Below are 18,820 nucleotides of genomic sequence, written 5' to 3' on the forward strand. Positions count from 1 at the left end.
ACTGCCTTCCTCTTTCTTGTGGTAGGCTTTTATCATCTTGAAATGGGCTTCTGTTTACTTTCCACTGAATTCATGGTTCCTTTAAAAGCAAAGGCCCCAGAGATTTCTTTGAATTTTCTGCTTGATGAAATTAAGTGGTGAAATACTTTGTTAGATGAAAAAAATGAAGATAGCATGCTTTCTATAAATATGTACTTTCAGGATTTGGATTTCAAAAGAGAAGAATTTTGTAAATGTGGGGTTAAATTCCAGACTGGATTTTCTAGTGTTTTATAACCACCTTGAAAAAGAAGTGGTAAGCAACAGTCAGAGAAGCCAGTTTTGTTAGACTACCAGTGGACAGAGCTACTACTGGTTTATGGATCAGGAAAATATGACTGTGTTGTATGTAGATTTCAGTAAGGCACTAACTTAGTCTCTGTTTTTTGTTTAAAGTGACTGGGTTGGAATGGATATGTGTTCATGTGAATTTGCTGAGCTAGGGGCAGTGTAGACAGAAATTTCTAGTATATCCTGGTTTTGCCCTTGGTACACTATTCATTTGTTCAGTGTGTCTTCTTACTCAAATCCCTTAAATTTTATTCCTGGATGTAAAAACATTAGATATACATTTATGGACAATTGGAAATATAGAAAATACAAAGTCAAAAATTCAAATCACCTGTCAAAACTACCTACAGGGATAACCACTGGTTTATGTGCATCTTTGTTTTTTTATTTTTTATTTTTTTGGTTTTCGAGACAGGGTTTCTCTGTATTGTTTTGGAGGCTATCCTGGAACTGGCTCTGTAGACCAGGCTGGCCTTGAACTCACAGAGATCTGCCTGCCTCTGCCTCCCAAATTCTGGGATTAAAGTCGTGAGCCACCACCGCCCGACTTCTTTTTAAACCTTATATATTTATATTTTATATATCATTTTATGTGCCTATAGCTTTTAAATTGAGATTATCAGATTGAAATAGTTTTTAAAAATTCTTTCCACTGTTTTAAACCACATCATGAATATGTTCCTAAGTCATTATATATTATTTGAAAAAAAATATTTGAAGTAGTTAAGAAATAGTCCATCATGTGTGTGCCATAATTCAGGTAACTATTCTTCTGTTAGTGGCTGTGGATACTTAGTTTTTTCCTAATATTTTGTTCTTCTAAAATACTTTGATGAATATCCTTGTACAAGGTTTCTATGAATCTGTAATTATTTCCTGAGAATATGTTCCTTTAAGTGGAATTATTCATTTAAAGGATATGAACATGTTTAATGCTTTTGATTCATTTTTTTTCCAAATTAGCTCTTACCTCTGCAGGCAGCATAAGGTTCTCCCCCTCCAAGATTCTCACTAATGTGGAGTAATTTTATTTATTTTCATTCTTTTGGCAGTTTTATACATGCATATAATGAATTTCAATCTTTCCCACCTCCCATCACCCTCTTTTATTTCCTTCCCTCTCCTGCTGAACCCCTTCTTCCCAACACATCCCCCACCTACTTTCATGTCTTTTTGCTTGTGTACCCCCACTGAGTTTAATTAGGGTTTCTTGCATGGCCATGGGTGGGAAGCTATTTACTGGAGCATGTGCAACTTATCGTCAATCACTATACCATTAAAGAAAGTGACACTCCTTCCCAAGCCACCATTAATTGGCAATAGCCCCTTGTGGGACTGGAGCTTCATGAGCCCTTCCCCCTTCCATGATGAAATGTTGATGGTTCTCCCCAATCTTGTGCAGGTCTTATGTAGATAAGCAGACTTGCAATGAATTTGTGAGTGAAATGACTGTTTCTTTGTCTGCAGCATACTTCCCCATCCTCCAGCTCTTCCATTTTTTTCACCCCATCCTGATATACCCAAACCTTGGAAGTGGGTGATGATGATGTCCCATTTAGGGCTGAACACTTTAGCATCCCTTATTCTCAGCACTTCTACCAATTATGAATCTCTTCATTAACCACCATCCAATGCAGTAAGAAGCTTTTCTGATAAAAGCTGAGAACAGCACTGATCTATGGCTATGAATATGATTGCTTAGAAGGTTATTTGACCACGTCCATGTAGAAAAAAAAAACACTAGGGCCCATGATCTCTTGACCAGGCTTACAGTATTAGCTTGAATTCCCCTGTGGAGTGGGCCTCAAGTCCACTCACAAAGTGTTACCCCATAATATTCATGCCATTATTGCACCAATGGGTACATCTTGCCAAGCTGCTCGTTATTGTAGTTTACAGGGTTCACAGCTGGATTAAGACTGTTGATGACTTCTTTTCTAGCAGTCTGGGTAGTCTGGGTAGTCCTTCTAGCATCAGCAGTAGGATCTTAACCACCTAATTCTTGTGGGTAACCAACAACAAGGCCAATAACCTGTACTGCTTTGGGGGCCTCTGGGACCTCTCTGACAACTCATAGAGTGTTATCCCACATCTGCCACTGCAATTTTGTTTAATAAGCTATGGCTTCTGTCTGTTAGGTTTCTATTTCTGTGATGAAGACCATGCCCAAACACAACTTGGGGAGGAAAGGGTTTATTTCGTCTTATAACTCACATATCACAGTCCATCATTGAGGAAAGTCAGGGACTTGGTGGCAGGAACCGAATCAGAGTTCATGGAGGAACCTGCTTATTGGTTTGCTCAGCCTGCTTTCTTTTTCATATTTTAAAAATTTTTATTTTATAATATTACTTGTGTGAATGAGTATTTTGCCTACATGTATGTCTGCACATACATGTCTACAGTGTCCACAGGGCAGGAGAGGGTATCAGGTTCCTGGTACTGGGGTTATAGATAGTTGTTAGATGACATGCATGTATGCTGGGGATTGAACCTGGGTCCTTTGGAAGAGCAGTCAGTGCTCTTAACCTCTGAACCATTGCCCCAGCCACCAGTTTGCTTTCATTTGCACTCCAGGACCATCTGCCCTGGGCTAGCACAACCCACAATTGGCTGGGTCCTCGTGAGTCAATCATCAATTAAGAGAATGCCCCATAGACTTGCCTCCAGACCAGTTTTTTGGAGATATTTTCTTTATTGTGGTTCCCTCCTCTCAAATGACTAGCTTATGTCAAGTTGATAAACAAACAGCAATAAAAACCAGGACAGCTTCTATAAACATTTGAGAGGCAGATGTATGCAAATCTCTGAATTTGAGGCCATCCTTGTCTACATAGTTCCATGCCAGGCAGGACTGTGGAGACCATGTCTCCAAAAATAAAAAAAAAAAAACGAAGAAGAAGAAATAAGTTGTGGCTTCTGGGAGCAACATTATCTCCCTGTGCAGGATACCTCCATTCAAGTTCTTAAAAATTGTATGTATGTATATATGTTTTAAGAGATAGGGTTTCTCTGTGTAGCCCTTGCTGCCCTGGAACTAGCTCTGTAGACCAAGCTGGTCTCGAATTTACAGAGATCCACCTGCCTTTGCCTTCTGAGTGCTGATATTAAAGGCATGCACCACCATCACCCAGTTTAAAATTATATTTTTAATAAGTTTATAAAGTAGTAGGTTTTCTTATGGCTTTTTCATAATCTGTAGTATTAGTGACCCCCTTCCCCATCCCTCCTCTATTTTGCCTCCCAATCCTTTCTCCACTCAGACCTTTCCACCCCTGGTAGTCCCTTTCCACTTTCATATTACTTGGGGCTTTACTATTTCCACCCCAACCTGGCATTAAGACCTCACCCCTTCTTCCCTTTAATGGCCCCTTTCTAACTTCCTGGTTTCTATTGCACCTGGAGTAATTTTTAAAGATCCTCTAGATATTTGATAGGTAACAAAATTCTATTTGATTTATATTTCTTCTGTTAGTAATAGAATTGAGCCAGGTGTGATGGAACAAGCCTGTAATCCTAGCACTCAGGAGGTCAAAGACAGGCTTGAGCTACATAGTAGAATTAGATTATGACTCAAAAACCAAGTGCTGGAGTTATGTGTAAGGCCCTGGATCTGATCACCAGTACTGGATGAAATAAACAAAAATATATAATAGAATTGAACATTTGCCTGTGTTTATTGGTTTTTGTTGTTGTTATGTCTTTCTGAGACAAGAGAGCCAGAGCTATACTGGAATTCCTCATGTAGTCTAGGATGGTCTCAATCTCATTGTCTTCCTGTCTGAGTTTCCTGAGTGCTAGTATTTATAGGTCGCACAGCCACACATGTGTCATCCCTTTCTCCTCTCCCCAAGTGCCTATTTATACCATTTCTTCGTTTCCTGTTGGGGTGTGTTTAGCTGTTGAAAATTTAATATAGGTAAATTATTAGTTTTTTGTTAGATACATTGCAAAGGCTTTTGTAGTTTGCTTTTTTGTTATTTATTATTTCAGTGCTGAGAGTCAAATCCCAAGGCCTTACATAAGCTAGGCAAACTCTTTACTACTGAACTACACTCCTGGCCCCTTTTGTTTGAGACAGGGTGTTGTTGGGTAGACCAGACAGGCTTTGAACTCAACCATCCTCCTGCCTCAGCTCCCATGTGCTGGGATTGCAAATAAAATCAGCTGCAATCCAGCGTTTCTCTTTCATGCATCCAGTCTCTATTCTCTATTGGGAGGTCTCGAAGGTCCTTCCCTATCTTGAGAGAAAATAAATACTCAGCTGTATTTTCTTCTGTTTTTGTCTCATATTTGAAGCTTTAATTTGCCTACAGTTCACTTAGGCTGTAAGGGAAGCAGGTACTATTTCTGTTCCAAATTGTATGAATTACTTCATTCCAATTTATCAAGCACTCCATTTCCACACTGTCTCGAACACCCACTTTTATTATAAGCAAATTTATTTTATAAACCCATAGTTTGGATTTGGGGGTTTCTTATTCTCTTTTGTCATGTTTTGCCCTGAACTATGCATCTGATTATTTTACTCAGAGATTACTTAAAAGCAACCACAGATATTTTAGCAACTGCAAACTAGAGGAATCTTTCTCTAGGTCCCTTTTTTGGGCTCCTACAGAAACTTGACCTAAAAGAGATTCACATGATACTGTAGTAAAGATTGTTGGAGAGTCTGTGATTCTGTGGGAGTGTTACTGTGAAGGGTGTTTGAATATAGATTGTTGACCTGGTAAAACAGAAATTGGTTACATCTACTTAGATTGGCAAGCTTCATCATAAGGTGTCTGGATTTTGATCGTTATGAGGTAGCATCACCATTAAGTAAAAGATTGTTCTGAGAATGCCTGTTTGGTACTTAGAGCAGGGTAAAGGTAGAACTCAGCCTTCATTCACTCACAGGTTTTCTGCAAGAGGTATTTTGCTTTGGGTAACCTTTTCATATACTTTGACTTGTGGAGTAAGGGAGACAAACACTTTGTTGCATTGGAACATGTTATGTGAAATTTCCTTTGAAGTAGGGAGAAGGCCCTATTTGAAGCTTTTACCCAATGTGATTAGTTCTTAGCTTGATGGATGTGAAATCAAGGTACTTTTGCACTCATTCCAGACCAGGTGACTGAGTGTAATAAAACCTTTAGTGGGCATAGCACTTTCACCCAAACAGCTAGCTCTTTCTATATCCTCCCTAGATGCATGGGGAGACATGCACACACACAAGCACCAAACAAAACAAAAATCACCACCCAGTCTGTAGGCATAAACTGGAATTTTTAATGGCAAGCTTACATAGTGCATCTTGTTTTCTGTTTTATTCTCAGAATCCTTCATGATGCTATCCAGAACCCTGGCTAAGTGTGTGTATGGCTGAGGAGGTACATTGTGACAGGGCACAGACCAGAATAGGTTTCTGTTTAGGGTTGGTCACAATTTCAGCCATTGTTCCAAGAGTAGAGCTGGAATTATTTTTCCTTAAGCAGTGTTTGTCCATATTGATGCTGTTTGTCACTTCTGCTTGCTTACATAGCCTTGAGAATTTTTTTTGCAATTTATATATTTTGCTTTTTTAATTCAAAGAATTTGAGTTTTTTTATTTTTTATTTTTTTGGTTTTTCGAGACAGGGTTTCTCTGTATTGCTTTGGAGCCTGTCCTGGAACTCACTCGGTAGACCAGGCTTGGTCTAGAACTCACAGAGATCCACCTGCCTCTGCCTCCCGAGTGCTGGGATTAAAGTCGTGCACCACCACCGCCCGGCCAAGGCTTCTTAATTGATTGTGATTCTAAGAAATGTACTTTTATTTTTAGTAATTCATGTATGATGTACTAATATGTTTCTTGTTGCTGTTGTGTTAAGAACAGTATCACTACAGCCCAGGCTGACCTGGAACTCACTGTGTTACTCAGGCTAGCCTTGACATTGCAGCAATCTTGTGCCTTGCCTTCCTGAGTGCTGGGATTACAGATGTGTGCCACCATGCCTGGTCTGGTAGCTGGTATCTTGATGAACTTATTTTTACCTTCAACTCCGTTCAGTTATTTTGAAGACATAAAGGGCAATAGTGTTCCCACAAGTGCTTGTAATTCACACATATTCCAAAGGGTCATACTCCAAAGACAACTCTTGAAGGCTGAAACAATTTCCACTCATCAAATCTGTGCCTCTCTGTGGAGCTTGTAACTTTATTTCCACCAGTGCTCTGTAATTTTTCACAGTTGGTGAGTCCTTAAAGCCTTTGGGTAGCTCAGCAATGGCAAGTGAGAACGATATGAGTTTGATATCTGAATGGCTGTACTTCCAAAGGAACTGATGAGCTTCTTGGGTAGCTGTTAATTCATTCTGACATGGGCTAGGTAGGATTCAGCCATGCCTTCCCTACTCAGCATTTTGTGGGGCCTCAAGAATGGAAAGTTCTCTCTCTGTCTCTCCCTCTCCCTCCATCCCTCCCTCTCTCCCCCTCTCTCTTTGCTATGGACTTAAGTGTCACTTCCCCCAGGGAGAACTTTGCTGAAATCTACCCCTCCAAGTAGATTGGGGTATCCTGTCTGAATCTCTTTCACATTCTTATTTGTTGCAATTTAACGGAATTCTAATTAAATAGTTACTTGTTGGTGTGATTGTAATTTATAGAGACTGTCTTGATTACCAGCATATTCTCAACAGCTAACACAGTGACTGGCATGCAGTAGATACTTGGTAGATACTTGAATAAATACATGAATGGATAAAACTTGTGCAGTGATAAAAAGAATGGTGTTAGAGTGCACAATGTTTGGCTTTAGGCAGTGAAGAAAATTTCAGGAGGAAGGAATAACAGATGTGAATGAATTGTATTCAAGGGTCCCAGATCAGGGAATTCAAGAGCGTTTGTGTAATAAGAAACAAGTATATAATAGGCAGGAGAATGGTGGAGCAGTCCTTGAATGTTTAGCTCAAATATTAAGGTTTTTTGGTTTTTCGAGACAGGGTTTCTCTGTATTGTTTTGGAGGCTATCCAGGAACTCACTCTGTAGACCAAGCTGTCCTCGAGCTCACAGAGATCCGCCTGCCTCTGCCTCCTGAGTGCTGGGATTAAAGGCGTGCGCCACCAACGCCCGGCTAATGTAAGATTCTTTAGTTGATGTGATAGTAGACACTTGGATGGGGAAGTCTAGAAACTGAATTTTTATGGTGGCCAAATAAGGATATAAAGACCAGTTAGGACAGTAGCGCAGTGGCCCAGAGAAAAGGTGACACAATGTGACCAAAGTCAAGGTAGAGGGCAGGGCTGGGGGCAGAGATAAAACATTATGACATTGGTGTGGTAGCACATACTTGTAGTTCCAGCTACTTAGGAAGTTGAGGGTGGAGGAGCCTTTGAGGCCAGGATTTTCAGCAGGCCTGGGCAATAGAATGAGACCAGTCTTTAAAGAAAATAAAATAGTCAAGAGAAAATTAAGAGGTTAAATCAATAGAAAGACAATGGCCTTGAAACAAGAGGTAGAGGAGAACATGATGTGATCAAGAAGAAAGATCAGAACTTGAGCAAACATGTTGGCTATGCACAGGAAAAGTGGGGGTGTCAGTTATAGCATTGGAACGTTTTAGTGTAAGGAAAGAAAGGCTTGGGTTTCAAGTAAGAGAAGGCACACTGGGTGGTCGAGTCTAGTCTTAGATGCTTATAGAGGCAGGTAGAACATCTTCTAGGTGGTAGCTGAAACAAGGAATTAACAGTGCTCGGAAAAGGGAAAGGGAGACCTGTAGCCTGGGGCTTAATGCTAGAGTACCAGGAGCTACACCCACCAGCAGAGCAGCCCTTTCCATTATTGTGCAGAGTACATTTTATCTCCTTTTGGTCTTATCCTATACTTCATCTTAGCCAAAAGGCCAGGAAATAGTTGTCTGTCCCAGAGTAAAATCTTGCCTTTACTTTGTTTAACTGAAAGGTAGTCTTTCCTCAAAGGTAAATTCCGCCTCTCCTTCTGCAGAAACCAAAAAGCTTCTGGAAGCTTCCAAATATCATTTTATTTTCACAGTCAGGAGGGCTTCAGAATAGCTTCAGAATTAGGAGGTTCCATTTAGTAGTGACAATCAAAATTTGCTTAATTTGTAGGGCTGAGATGAAATTCAGGGAGGGTCACATGCATGATAGGTAAATGCTCTACTACTATGCTGTATCCTGAGTTCTGTGATTTGGGTATGCATTGACTGTATCTGACTCTACACTTTCACTTTTGGAAATCTATACTTCAGACAGGTTCATACAATTATAATTATATAATGCAGCGTTGGTTGCAATATTAAAAATTGTAGGCTATGAGTGTTGGTGCGCACCTGTAATCCCAACACTCCAGAGGCTGAGTCAGGATTGCATTGAATTGAAGGCCAGCCTGGGCTATACAGCAAGCGAACAGTAGGATACCCTGATTATATAGCAAGACCCTGTCTCAGTGAGCAAACAGTTTAAATATACATTGACCAGGATATGACTGAATAAGATACATTATGGCCTCCATAATATGCAGTACTATGTGGCCATTAATATGTATGAGATCTTTTATTTGTGTACTGATGTGATCGGGTTTCTGTGACATATCAGAGAATGAAAAAGTATTATGTGAATCTGTGTGAACTGTGAATACATGGATATAAAAGATGTATGGAGGTAAGGTTGGGGGGACACATAAAAAATACTAACAGTGATTGCTTCTGGATAGTAGACGGAGGAAACCATACAGAAATTTCAAAAGAAAAAAGTGGAAACGTTTTTTTAAGTGAAGGGCTGGGCATGAGGCTCAATGGTAGAATACCTGCCTAACATACATGACGTCCTGGGTTTGACCCCCAGTGCCTCAAAATTTTCAAAATAAATCACATGTTATTTTTGTAGGTTTTTTTTTTGCTGTTGAGAAAAGGCATTTATTGGGGGGGGTGAGGAAACACACACATGCAACAGACAAAGCGGACTGGGAACTAAAAAAAAAACCACCAAAAAACCCCACTATTGTAGTTTTTAAAAAAACTTCCTAAAGCCAGGTGTATACCTTTAATCCCAGCATTCAGGAGGCAGAGGCAGGTGGATCTCTTGAGTTCGGGGCCAGCCTGGTCTACAGAGCGAGTTCCAGGACAGTCAGCACTACACAGAGAAACCCTGTCTCCAAAAACTAAACCAAAACAAACAATAACAACAACAACAAAAGCCCTCACATTGAGTAATGGCCTCTTTTTTGTTGCCCTTTTTTGTGGATTTGAGATTATATTGTCAGATTTATTTGGGGCTGCATTCCAGCCCTCTTGCCATGCCTTCCTTTGGAAGCTTTCTGTAGGATCATTGCCTTGCCATTACTCAACCAAACTGACTACCAGATCAGTTTGGGGCATCATGGATACCTGATGCTTTTTGAAGGCAGATTCCAGGGCTTGGCTCTGTTCAGTGGCTTCTGATATAGTGTATCAGAGGCTGGGTAGGGGGCTTTCCAGAATTCTGATTTTAAGGCTTGCTGTGGTCCCTGAGAGACTCTTTCTGTACTGGCTTCTACTTGTGCCCCTTCTGGCTTCTTTCTCTGTGTGATTAACATTGTTAAAAGGGAAGGAGGAAGCAAAGTGTGACTCATCGTGGATATCTTTGTGGGTCACAAATGGTTGGGTTTATCTGAATGGGAAAAATGAATAAAGTGCAGTTTAATAGACTTGAGATTTTAGTAATAGGTGGTGCTTCTTTAAAGGAGCCTATTTGAAGTGGGGCCTCTCAGAAGGGAGGCTGGTCAAGTGGCTTCCTACGCAGTGAGTTGGGCCTAAGAGATGCCCTCCAAATAATGACTGCTTTACTGGTAAGTGGAAGGGAAGGAAACATCTTTCAAAGTCTCAGAATTTAGCTGTTTTTTTTAAGTAAAGCTTTTGTCTTGGAGAAATATTTAACAATATTAAGAGTCACTCACTGTCTTGACTCCATTCCACGTGGGTTTTTTTGTGGGAATGATTTTTTTTGTCTTTGTTCCAGACAAAGTCTGTTAACCAGTCTGGGACATAGCTTACTGGTAAAGGGCTTGACTAACATGCAGGAGGCCTCTCTTCCCTCCGTAGCACTGCAGATCTGTTAACCTGGTGCCCACTAGGGGTTATTAACACCCCCAAAGGTTGTTGAACAACCTCAGTGGCTCCCAATAGTTAACCTCTGGAACCAAAGCATCGATTCCCCTGGAACTGCAGTTATGGACAGGTGTGAGTTGCTGTGTGGTGCTGGGAACCAAACTCAGGCCCTCTGCAAGAGCAAACCAGTGCTCTTAATCACTGAGTCACCTCTCCAGCCACAGTACTTCTTTATTACCTTTGAAAATTCTTGGTGAGCTGGCTCTCATCAGTTAAATAAATCCTTTGCTTTATTAGTTTGATAACAGATGCTTCCACTTGAATACAGTTTTCTAAACTGTTCCTCATTTACTCAACAGTCATTTAGCACAGGCTACTCTGTGCCTATAGACATTAGATAACTGTCCAAATAGAAGCCAGAAACTGAGGAGTGAAACTCCAGGGGGTTCATCTGAATAAGAAAAATTAATAACACAGTCTCAGAAACTTGAAAACCAATAACAGATTCCTCAAAGCAGCAACTCTGCTCCCCTTCCCTCCATTACTTTAATTGGGTCCCCTGGTCCAGAATCATCAACCTTGGATTATGAGTTTTGAGGAAATGGTGGTTTGGTAGTTGTTTTCTAAAGGATTTTTGTGAAACACGGTTACTAAGCAACCACTGTGACCTGCTGCTGCTCAGTTCAGTGGGCAGGGTCACCTCCAAAGAATGCAATGCATAGAGAAGAGCAAAACGCTTGCAGATAGATTGGATGTCATTTTGCTGTTGTTGTTTTGAGTTTGGGGTTTATGTTGTTTTAATTAGGCAGGGTCTTACTCTATACTTCAGGCTAGACTGGAACTTATGACCTTTCTGCCCTAGCCTTCTGGGTGCTGTGATTACAGGTATGAGCCACTGTGCTAGACTTGTTCCGGGTTCCGTGTATAGTTCTTTGATTCATCACCACCAAGGAAGTGCTGCCTAGTCAAATCTTTTGCCTGCATGGTTCTTCCCTGAGTGAGTGAGCTAGAAGGGAGGGCCTAGAAGGAAGGAGCAAGAAATGATCTCTGAACAGGGTTAGAGGCTAAGCCCTGGGGTGAGGCCAGTGTCCTCTCTCTCTCTGAGCAGCCCAAGGCTTTTATGCCAAATCAGTCCCCACCCTCTACATTTAGATTAGGACATCTTATTTATGTTGATGTGCTGCCTTGTAACTCTCAGAACAGGGACAATGTCCAGTTGCCGTGCCCCCCCACATTTAATAGGTGAGTCAGTGACTCAACTGCTTCCTCCATGATTGTAGGGACAGGAGTAAGTAATGAGGACAAATCACCATAACACGATGTGCGTGATGAATGAAAGAACACATGAATTTAATCAGTTGGCTTCATTGATACCACAGTGAAGAAAAAAAATCAACTTTGAGAAGAGGGTATTTATGTGGCTTTTAACTCCACTCCCTCCTCCCTTTGGCGTTTTAGCATTTCCCTTTTCACCCAGCTGAAGGTCAGCTTGCTTTGCCCAGGGAGCTGAGGGAGGTAAGGGTGGAGGGTAGGTGTTGGAGCAGGTGTCGTGTTTTCTCCCACAGAGTCACACAGACTGGGTGGGGTTGCTTCTTGCCAGCCCCAGTATGTGCATAAAAATGCTTTTGTGGAAGTTTTTCCCTGGAAGTGTTTTTATGCAGCTGCCCAACCTTCAACTTCTGGTATAAATTTTGACTGCCTTTAAAGTCAGCTTGTTAGCCTGGTCTACAAGAGCTAGTCCTAGGACAGCCTTTAAAGCCACAGAGAAGCCCTGTCTCGAAAACCCAAAAATAAATAAATAAATAAAATAAAGTCATTTTGCCACTGAAGTATGCCTTGTTTTCTGTCATTTCTGTAGCCTGTGTCTCTCAGTATACCCCCCTTTTTTTTGTTTTTTCGAGACAGGGTTTCTCTGTGGCTTTGGAGGCTGTCCTGGAACTCGCTCTTGTAGACCAGGCTGGCCTCAAACTCACAGAGATCCGCCTGCCTCTGCCTCCTGAGTGCTGGGATTAAAGGTGTGCGCCACCAACGCCCGGCTACTCTACCCCATTTTACAAAGCAACCATGGACCTGAAAACTGTTGTGTAAGGAGACATTTCGACTTAATGCTTGAAAAAATGATTGTAGTTTCTCTTTAGACTTTGTACTGGGATCTCCTATCTCCCCACTAAAAAGTCATCCTGGGAAAATTGTCCTCCTTACCTAACAATGATGGAATAGTCTCTGGTCCTTTCCAGCCCCCCTGCCCTGCGTCTCAGGGCCATCTGTTCTCTTCAGTCCGCTTTTTGGGAAAGTCTTCTTGCCCATCTGCTCTCCTTTGGCCTTAGTGCCTGCTCTAAGGATTTATAAAGGCTGCCCTGGAACCTCTTTCCCGTTGTTATTTTTTAAGGATCATTGAGATTTTGAAGCAGATAAAAGCAGTTTCTATTTGACATGCCCAAATGCAACTTTTTTTTGTATATGCTTTTTTTACCAGGGGGAAGGGGGGTTGGCCTGTCTTTCTCAACTTGGGGGAGGGACTCTGCTTATCAAAGCAGTGAGTCCACCTCCCGGCTGCTTTGAAGCCAAGTCTCCTCCTGGCTTTTTGGCCACGGGTGTGCTGGCCTAGGGAGCTCCTTGGGTTCATTCTTTTCCTGTCTTTCCCCTTGTCTCCCTGACAGAGTACAGTCGTTTTGAATCCAAGATACATGACTTGCGAGAACAAATGATGAACAGCAGCATGAGTTCTGGGTCCGGGTCTCTCCGAACCAGTGAGAAGAGGTCCTTGTATGTCAGGTAAGTTGCCCCTCTGAGCACCAGGCCTAGCCTTTCTTGTCTAACTGGTAGGGTGGGGATTGTGTACTCTCTGCACTAAAACTACACTTTGCACTGTGTGCTGGGCTGTGGATTTTATGGTCAGTATCTCCTCCCTTTTGTTAACTGGTTTCTTCCTCTTCACTCATGAATGAGTCAGTACGGGAAATGTTCAGTTTGCTCTAATTGTACGACTATTAGGTGATTGTTGCTAGTCAGCATTCAAATAACACTGAATATTCAAAGCATGTTGCTTGCAAGCAATCTGTGCTTTGAGGGGAAAACTCAGCATTCCCATCCCCTTCCACTTCCACGTATGTGTGCTAGAGGATTTGTGTCTGAGTGTATCTGTTATCACAGTGTTCTAGTACAGGGTCTCTTAAGAGACCAAAGAGCTGGCAGGTTGCTGTATTCTGGATGGTTTGCTATGTCTCTATCCCCCTCTCTCCACCTGCTGCATGTGAATCATAGGACAAGATGGGATATACTCCCTAAGAGGAAAGGCAGGGACAGATGGTCACATTGCACTAACATGGTCAAAGACTGAACTTTTGACCCTTGAGGGGGTCAAAGTACAAAACCTTCAGGTGGTAGACTTGATAAGGGGACACTGAACCTTCTTCGAATTTGGGGTAGTTTCATTCTTCCTGCCAGAATCTTGAGCAAAACTCCAGTAGTCTGGTCACCATTGTATCTCTCCAAGGTCAGACATCTTAAGGAAAGGTGGTAGGATTACTCCTGAGAGCCAGAAGTAGTTTCAGGCTTATTTAACTGGTTGAACATTTTATGGTGGCCTCTGATCCTTGCTGGAGGCGGGAAGGAGAGGCCAGTTGCCTGGTAACATGACAATTACTGTGTCCTTGGGGTGTGAGATGACGGTAGCTAGCTGATGTCAATGCTAATTGCAGTTCTCACGAGCTTGCTTTCCTTTCTCCAACAGTTGATTGTCACTGACCCTGCTGCAGGGAGTCAGCCTAGGGAGCATTTTGTGCATCTGAGGCCCACTGCAACCCTTTGAGCTCTTTTCTAAAGTGAACCCTGCACTCTACTCTTTGTGGGTGGAGAGCATTTGCTGCATTCGCCTCCTGCTGGCAGCAGAGAAGGGTAGAGAGGCTTGGCAAGGCCCAGCCATCTTTGCACTCTCCCTCCTGGAGAAGAAAGGCCTTTTGGTGGCCACTAAAGCCCTTGTTTGGGATCTACAACATGGACAGTGGGTCTCAGATGGGGGGATCCATCATGTGCTGTCACCCCCAAAAGTGGGCAATACTTACGTGACTTGGTCAGGATTGTTCCGTTCTGTGCTTCCAGCCCCCGCAGATGTGGCACTCCAGTGTGCGTGGGAAGTTCTCTTTAGGCAAGACAGTTCCTTCAGAGAGCTTTATTTTTAGATCTATCCTCTCCGCCTAGCCTCTGCTAGTGCTGTCCCTGCCTGGGTACGGGAACCGGGCACTGGCTCTTGATGTGGAGCACCCTTCTGTGGCTTGGGCAAGGTATCCACTCAGCTGCACTCTGGGAAGGAAGGGAAAGACCATGACTCTCTTTCTAATGAATCAGTTTATATAATCTGCTCCTAACCTTGCCTAGATAACTGTCCTCTGAGGAGAATAGATAGGATTTAGAATAAGAACTGCTTGCCATCACTAGATGCAACCAGGGGAGAAATAATGTTTTATGGTTGCAGCTGGGAGCCAGAGCCCTTTCCTGGGTTTACCCACTGACCTGTTGTCCTCTGTCCCTGCTGCAGCCTTCATACTGTACTTGTGGTTCTGTTTCTTCTGTATGCGAACACACTTGTTTCTTTAATGTGTGGTGGTGGTGGTGGTGGTGGTGAGGATGTTGGGACTTGAACTTAGGGCCATACGCTAGGCAAGCACTTCATCACTCAGCCACATTTCAGCCCTATCTATCTATCTATCTATCTATCTATCTATCTATCTATCTATCATAATCCATCCATCCATCTATTTATTTTAATTTAAGATAGGCATGGTCTCACTAAATTGCTCAGGCTGACCTGTAATACTTTGTAACCCAACACAGTCTTTGAATGTATTATCCTCTTGCTTCAGCTTTTTTGAGTAGTTGGAATTACAGGCCTGCACAACTAGTTTCAGCTTGTTTCTTACATTCTTAAAAAGAAAAAAAAGCATTCCATTGATACCAGTAGTTCCTTAAACTATTACCTCCTCTCTTTTCACTGAATTCTGTGGCAGGAAGCACTAGTTCCTTAAAAAATTACTATGACTGTAGAAAAGCAAGTCCTTTAGTCAAACTAGGCAAAATGGAGGCTTAACCAGAGAAAAATAGGGTTCTTTGTGTATATGTGCACACAGTGTATGCCCGCATACTTTCCTATGTGTGTATGCATACATGCGTGTGGGGGGGCAGGCTGACTACCACTGATCCCAAGGATCCTCTTGCCTCTGCTTCCCCAGCACTGGGATTGCAGGCATGTGCTGTCATTCCTGACCATTTTACACAACTGCTAAGAATTGAACTCAGGTCCTCATGTTTGCATAGCAAGTACTTTTCTGACTGAGCTATGTTCTCACCCCCAAGAATGGGGTTCTTCACTGTTCTTAGTGTTCAGAAAACAGTCTTAGTCAGTGTTGCCCCCTAGAAATATGAACAAAGGAATATCATTTGCAGAAGCCTATCCTCCTAAGATCCAGGCTGGAAAATTTTAGAGTCATCTGTACTTTCTGCTGCCACTTCTTCCAATCACTTTTTTCAGTGACCTCACATGACATAAGTACCAGCTTTTCAGCCTGGTGATAGGACACCTGAGCAGCCCAAGAAGGCTTCAGAGGAGCTGTTGTCAGGGATCAGCAGTGACCTTGTGGCCATCATATTCAGTGACTGGTTCACTGCTTCTTCAACACCAGTCTGACCTCTTCACCATCTGTGTTTCTACAAGGTTCTTGCTTGCTGCTTTGAAGGCTCTGTCTAACTTGCTAACTGTCTCCAAACACCTCATGGGCTCTCGTCCTGAAATGGTGATACCATTGCTCTCCACAGCTTTACATCATATTGTAGAAATGGTCTTTTTACCAGATCTCAAGCCTGCATACCAACAACCTGATAAACATATGCAGAAAATAAAGCTGCTCACCTCATACCTCTGAGAAACTGAACTCTTTTCCCTCCCTCCTCCCAGTTTTCTTAAGTTAATTGCCTTACCTTGTCATGTGGAAAATGGATTAGATTTGTTCTGTTACCCAAGGCACATTTCAGTTCAATGTGAGAAAGAAAGAACTCATAATAAAAACTCTGAAAAGGATTAGACTGCTTTCTGAGAGGGGATTCTTCATTTTTTGGTCACTGAAGGGGTTATACAAGAGCCTGGGTGACCTTTTGCCCTGGGTGTTGCAGAGAGTTAGAGCCAAGGCAGTGTTTTGGGTCTGTTCGGGTCAGAAGCTTTCTTTAGTGCATTGGCATCTTCAGCTTAAAGAGAACCAGTGTCACGTGAAGCATGACCTTTCTTATTCTTTTTAAATGTTTTTTTAAAAATCCTTTAAATAATGCTATATTATGATCCTATTTTGCATATGAGAAAACTGAGGCTTGACTCAGACTGCTAAGTTGTTCCCAAATTGGAATGTGACCTGAGTTGCACTGACCTTTAATAAAGTGTAATTCTTTCAGTGTTTCCCTAACCCACTGAATGATGGGAAATGGATAGAGTGCTGGTAAAAATATATCCCTAGGTACCTCTTCTAGAGATTTAGGTCACTGTGCATAGTGATTTTTTTGTTGTTGTTGCTATTGTGTGTTTGGTCAGTTGTTATCCCCCCAGTTCTCAGGGTTGATTGGACCTAGGGCCTGACACATGCTGCCACTGGGCTACATCCTCAGCCCTCTTTTCTTTCTTCGTTTTCTTTTGAGAGAGTCTCGCTGTGTGAACCAGGCTGACCTCAATCTTGTGATCCTCCCACCCCAGCATCTCAAGTAGCTGGGATTATAGGCCTGTGCCTCCAGGTCTGGTACAAAATGTGTTTTTAACAGTCAGAATGCTCAAGAATGGCCACTTTATGCCATGATTGACGCTAATTTTTACATCAGTGGAGCAACTAAACATTATGTTTCCTGTTCTGTGGAAGGCAGTAGCGCAGAACTAATAACTTGAGCCTGGTTGCTGGGGTAGAGTCAGGGAAGCGGCGGATTGCTTCCTGTCCTGCAGCTTGTCTTTACTCAGAGGGTGACGCAGCCCCACTTTGTACGTCAGGTTACAGTTCGGCTGCTGTTTCCCCTCTTGACACTTTCTTTCTTTTCTCTCCTGTGTGTCCGTGTGTGTCCCCCCCCCGCTCCCCCCCCCGTCCTATATCCCTCTTGTTTGCATGGGCATGGGCTTGCAAAGCTATTTTGAAGGAGGTAACTTCCTCTCATAGCTGCACTGAGGCTATACCAGGAGAAAGCCTGGGGGCTGCAACTGTTCTAACCATTGGGGTGATGGAGTTTTAAAGAGGGGGGCAGGAGGAAGAAAGAAAGGTAACAGTGTCGAGTACTGTCAGTTGGCTTTAAAGCCACCAGGAACTTAATGAGAAAGGGCTTTCCTTTGTCTTTACCATACTAGAATCATCTCTTACCAAGTTAGTGTGATGAACAGAGACTTTCTCTGTGCCCAGCGTAGGGCTTTTTTTCTGCTACTGCAGTATTTGCTGGTAGAGACCACAGAAATCACCTCTCATGCCATTGGCTCCTAATGGGTTGGCTAGGTGTTTAATTTAGGCCATTTGCATGTGAAGGCAAGGCAAAGCTGCTGAGTAGGTTAGAATTCCAGAGGTGACTGATTTCATAAATGAATGAATGAGTGACCTTGGCCTCCAAAGGTTGTCATGAGGCTCAGTTGTGCAATTCTAGACATAGCTTATAAAAGTCTGTGAAGCCTCCTCTGGCTGCTTTCTTTGCAAGCTCAGGACAATATTCTGGCAGTTTAGGAGTCTTGGCTTCCTGGCTGGCCATCCCCCAGCCTTCTTCCCACTCTAAAATGGAAATCCTGTTGGGGCATCTGTAGCTTCCATTCAACGAGACAATATTAGTATATTGGCCTGGTCATCAAAAGAGAGTGCTTCTTCTGTCAACATCAGGACACTTTGCCCAGTGATGTTCGTTGAAGCCCAACTTGGTTTATTCATTAATTCAATAGTAGATGAAGATGCTAATAAAATATTGGCAGGCTTTACTGTCTGACAGGATTTGGGAGCGGCAACAATATTAATTTATTTTTGGAGGGCTAGGGGTCAAATATAGCGCCTCACATGTACTAGGCAAGTACTCTAGTGCTGAACTGCACACCAAGGCAATTGTTAAAAGTACCAGTAACGTCTCAGTGCTAGCAGTGGCTGCTGGAACTGTTTGCTTCCCAGAGCTAGTACTAGTACTCATTCTGTTCATTCTGTCATCTGCATGACCTGTAAGCCTTGCATGGTCTCTTATTGTGAGTTGCTGGTCCTTAAAGGTCTCTTAAGATTCATGGTTGCCCTTTATGGCCTGGAACTTTTAGATAGACTAGAGATGAAGTCCCCGACCTGCTCCTTTTTTGAAGGTGCATTAAGATGGCTGACTCTGCTAACCACATTTGGTGCTACTCTTATGAATGTCCCCTAGAGAGTTTGGCTTTAGGATTTTAGGAT

General features: G+C 42.5%; 1 protein-coding gene across 8 annotated transcripts in view; it reads left to right on the forward strand.

The window, feature by feature from the left end:
• Positions 1-18,820, forward strand: part of Dlg3 (discs large MAGUK scaffold protein 3) — a 54,602-nt gene that overhangs the window by 16,596 nt on the left and 19,186 nt on the right. For all 8 annotated transcript variants that reach the window (XM_013121348.3, XM_021233601.2, XM_005081171.4 and 5 more), the window contains one exon: positions 13,055-13,169. In XM_013121348.3, the coding sequence (XP_012976802.1) occupies positions 13,055-13,169 (115 nt within the window). The remainder of the gene's footprint in view (positions 1-13,054; positions 13,170-18,820) is intronic.

This window comes from Mesocricetus auratus, unplaced genomic scaffold (assembly GCF_017639785.1).
Source record: "Mesocricetus auratus isolate SY011 unplaced genomic scaffold, BCM_Maur_2.0 Super-Scaffold_100003, whole genome shotgun sequence".
Classification (NCBI taxonomy): Eukaryota; Metazoa; Chordata; class Mammalia; order Rodentia; family Cricetidae; genus Mesocricetus; species Mesocricetus auratus.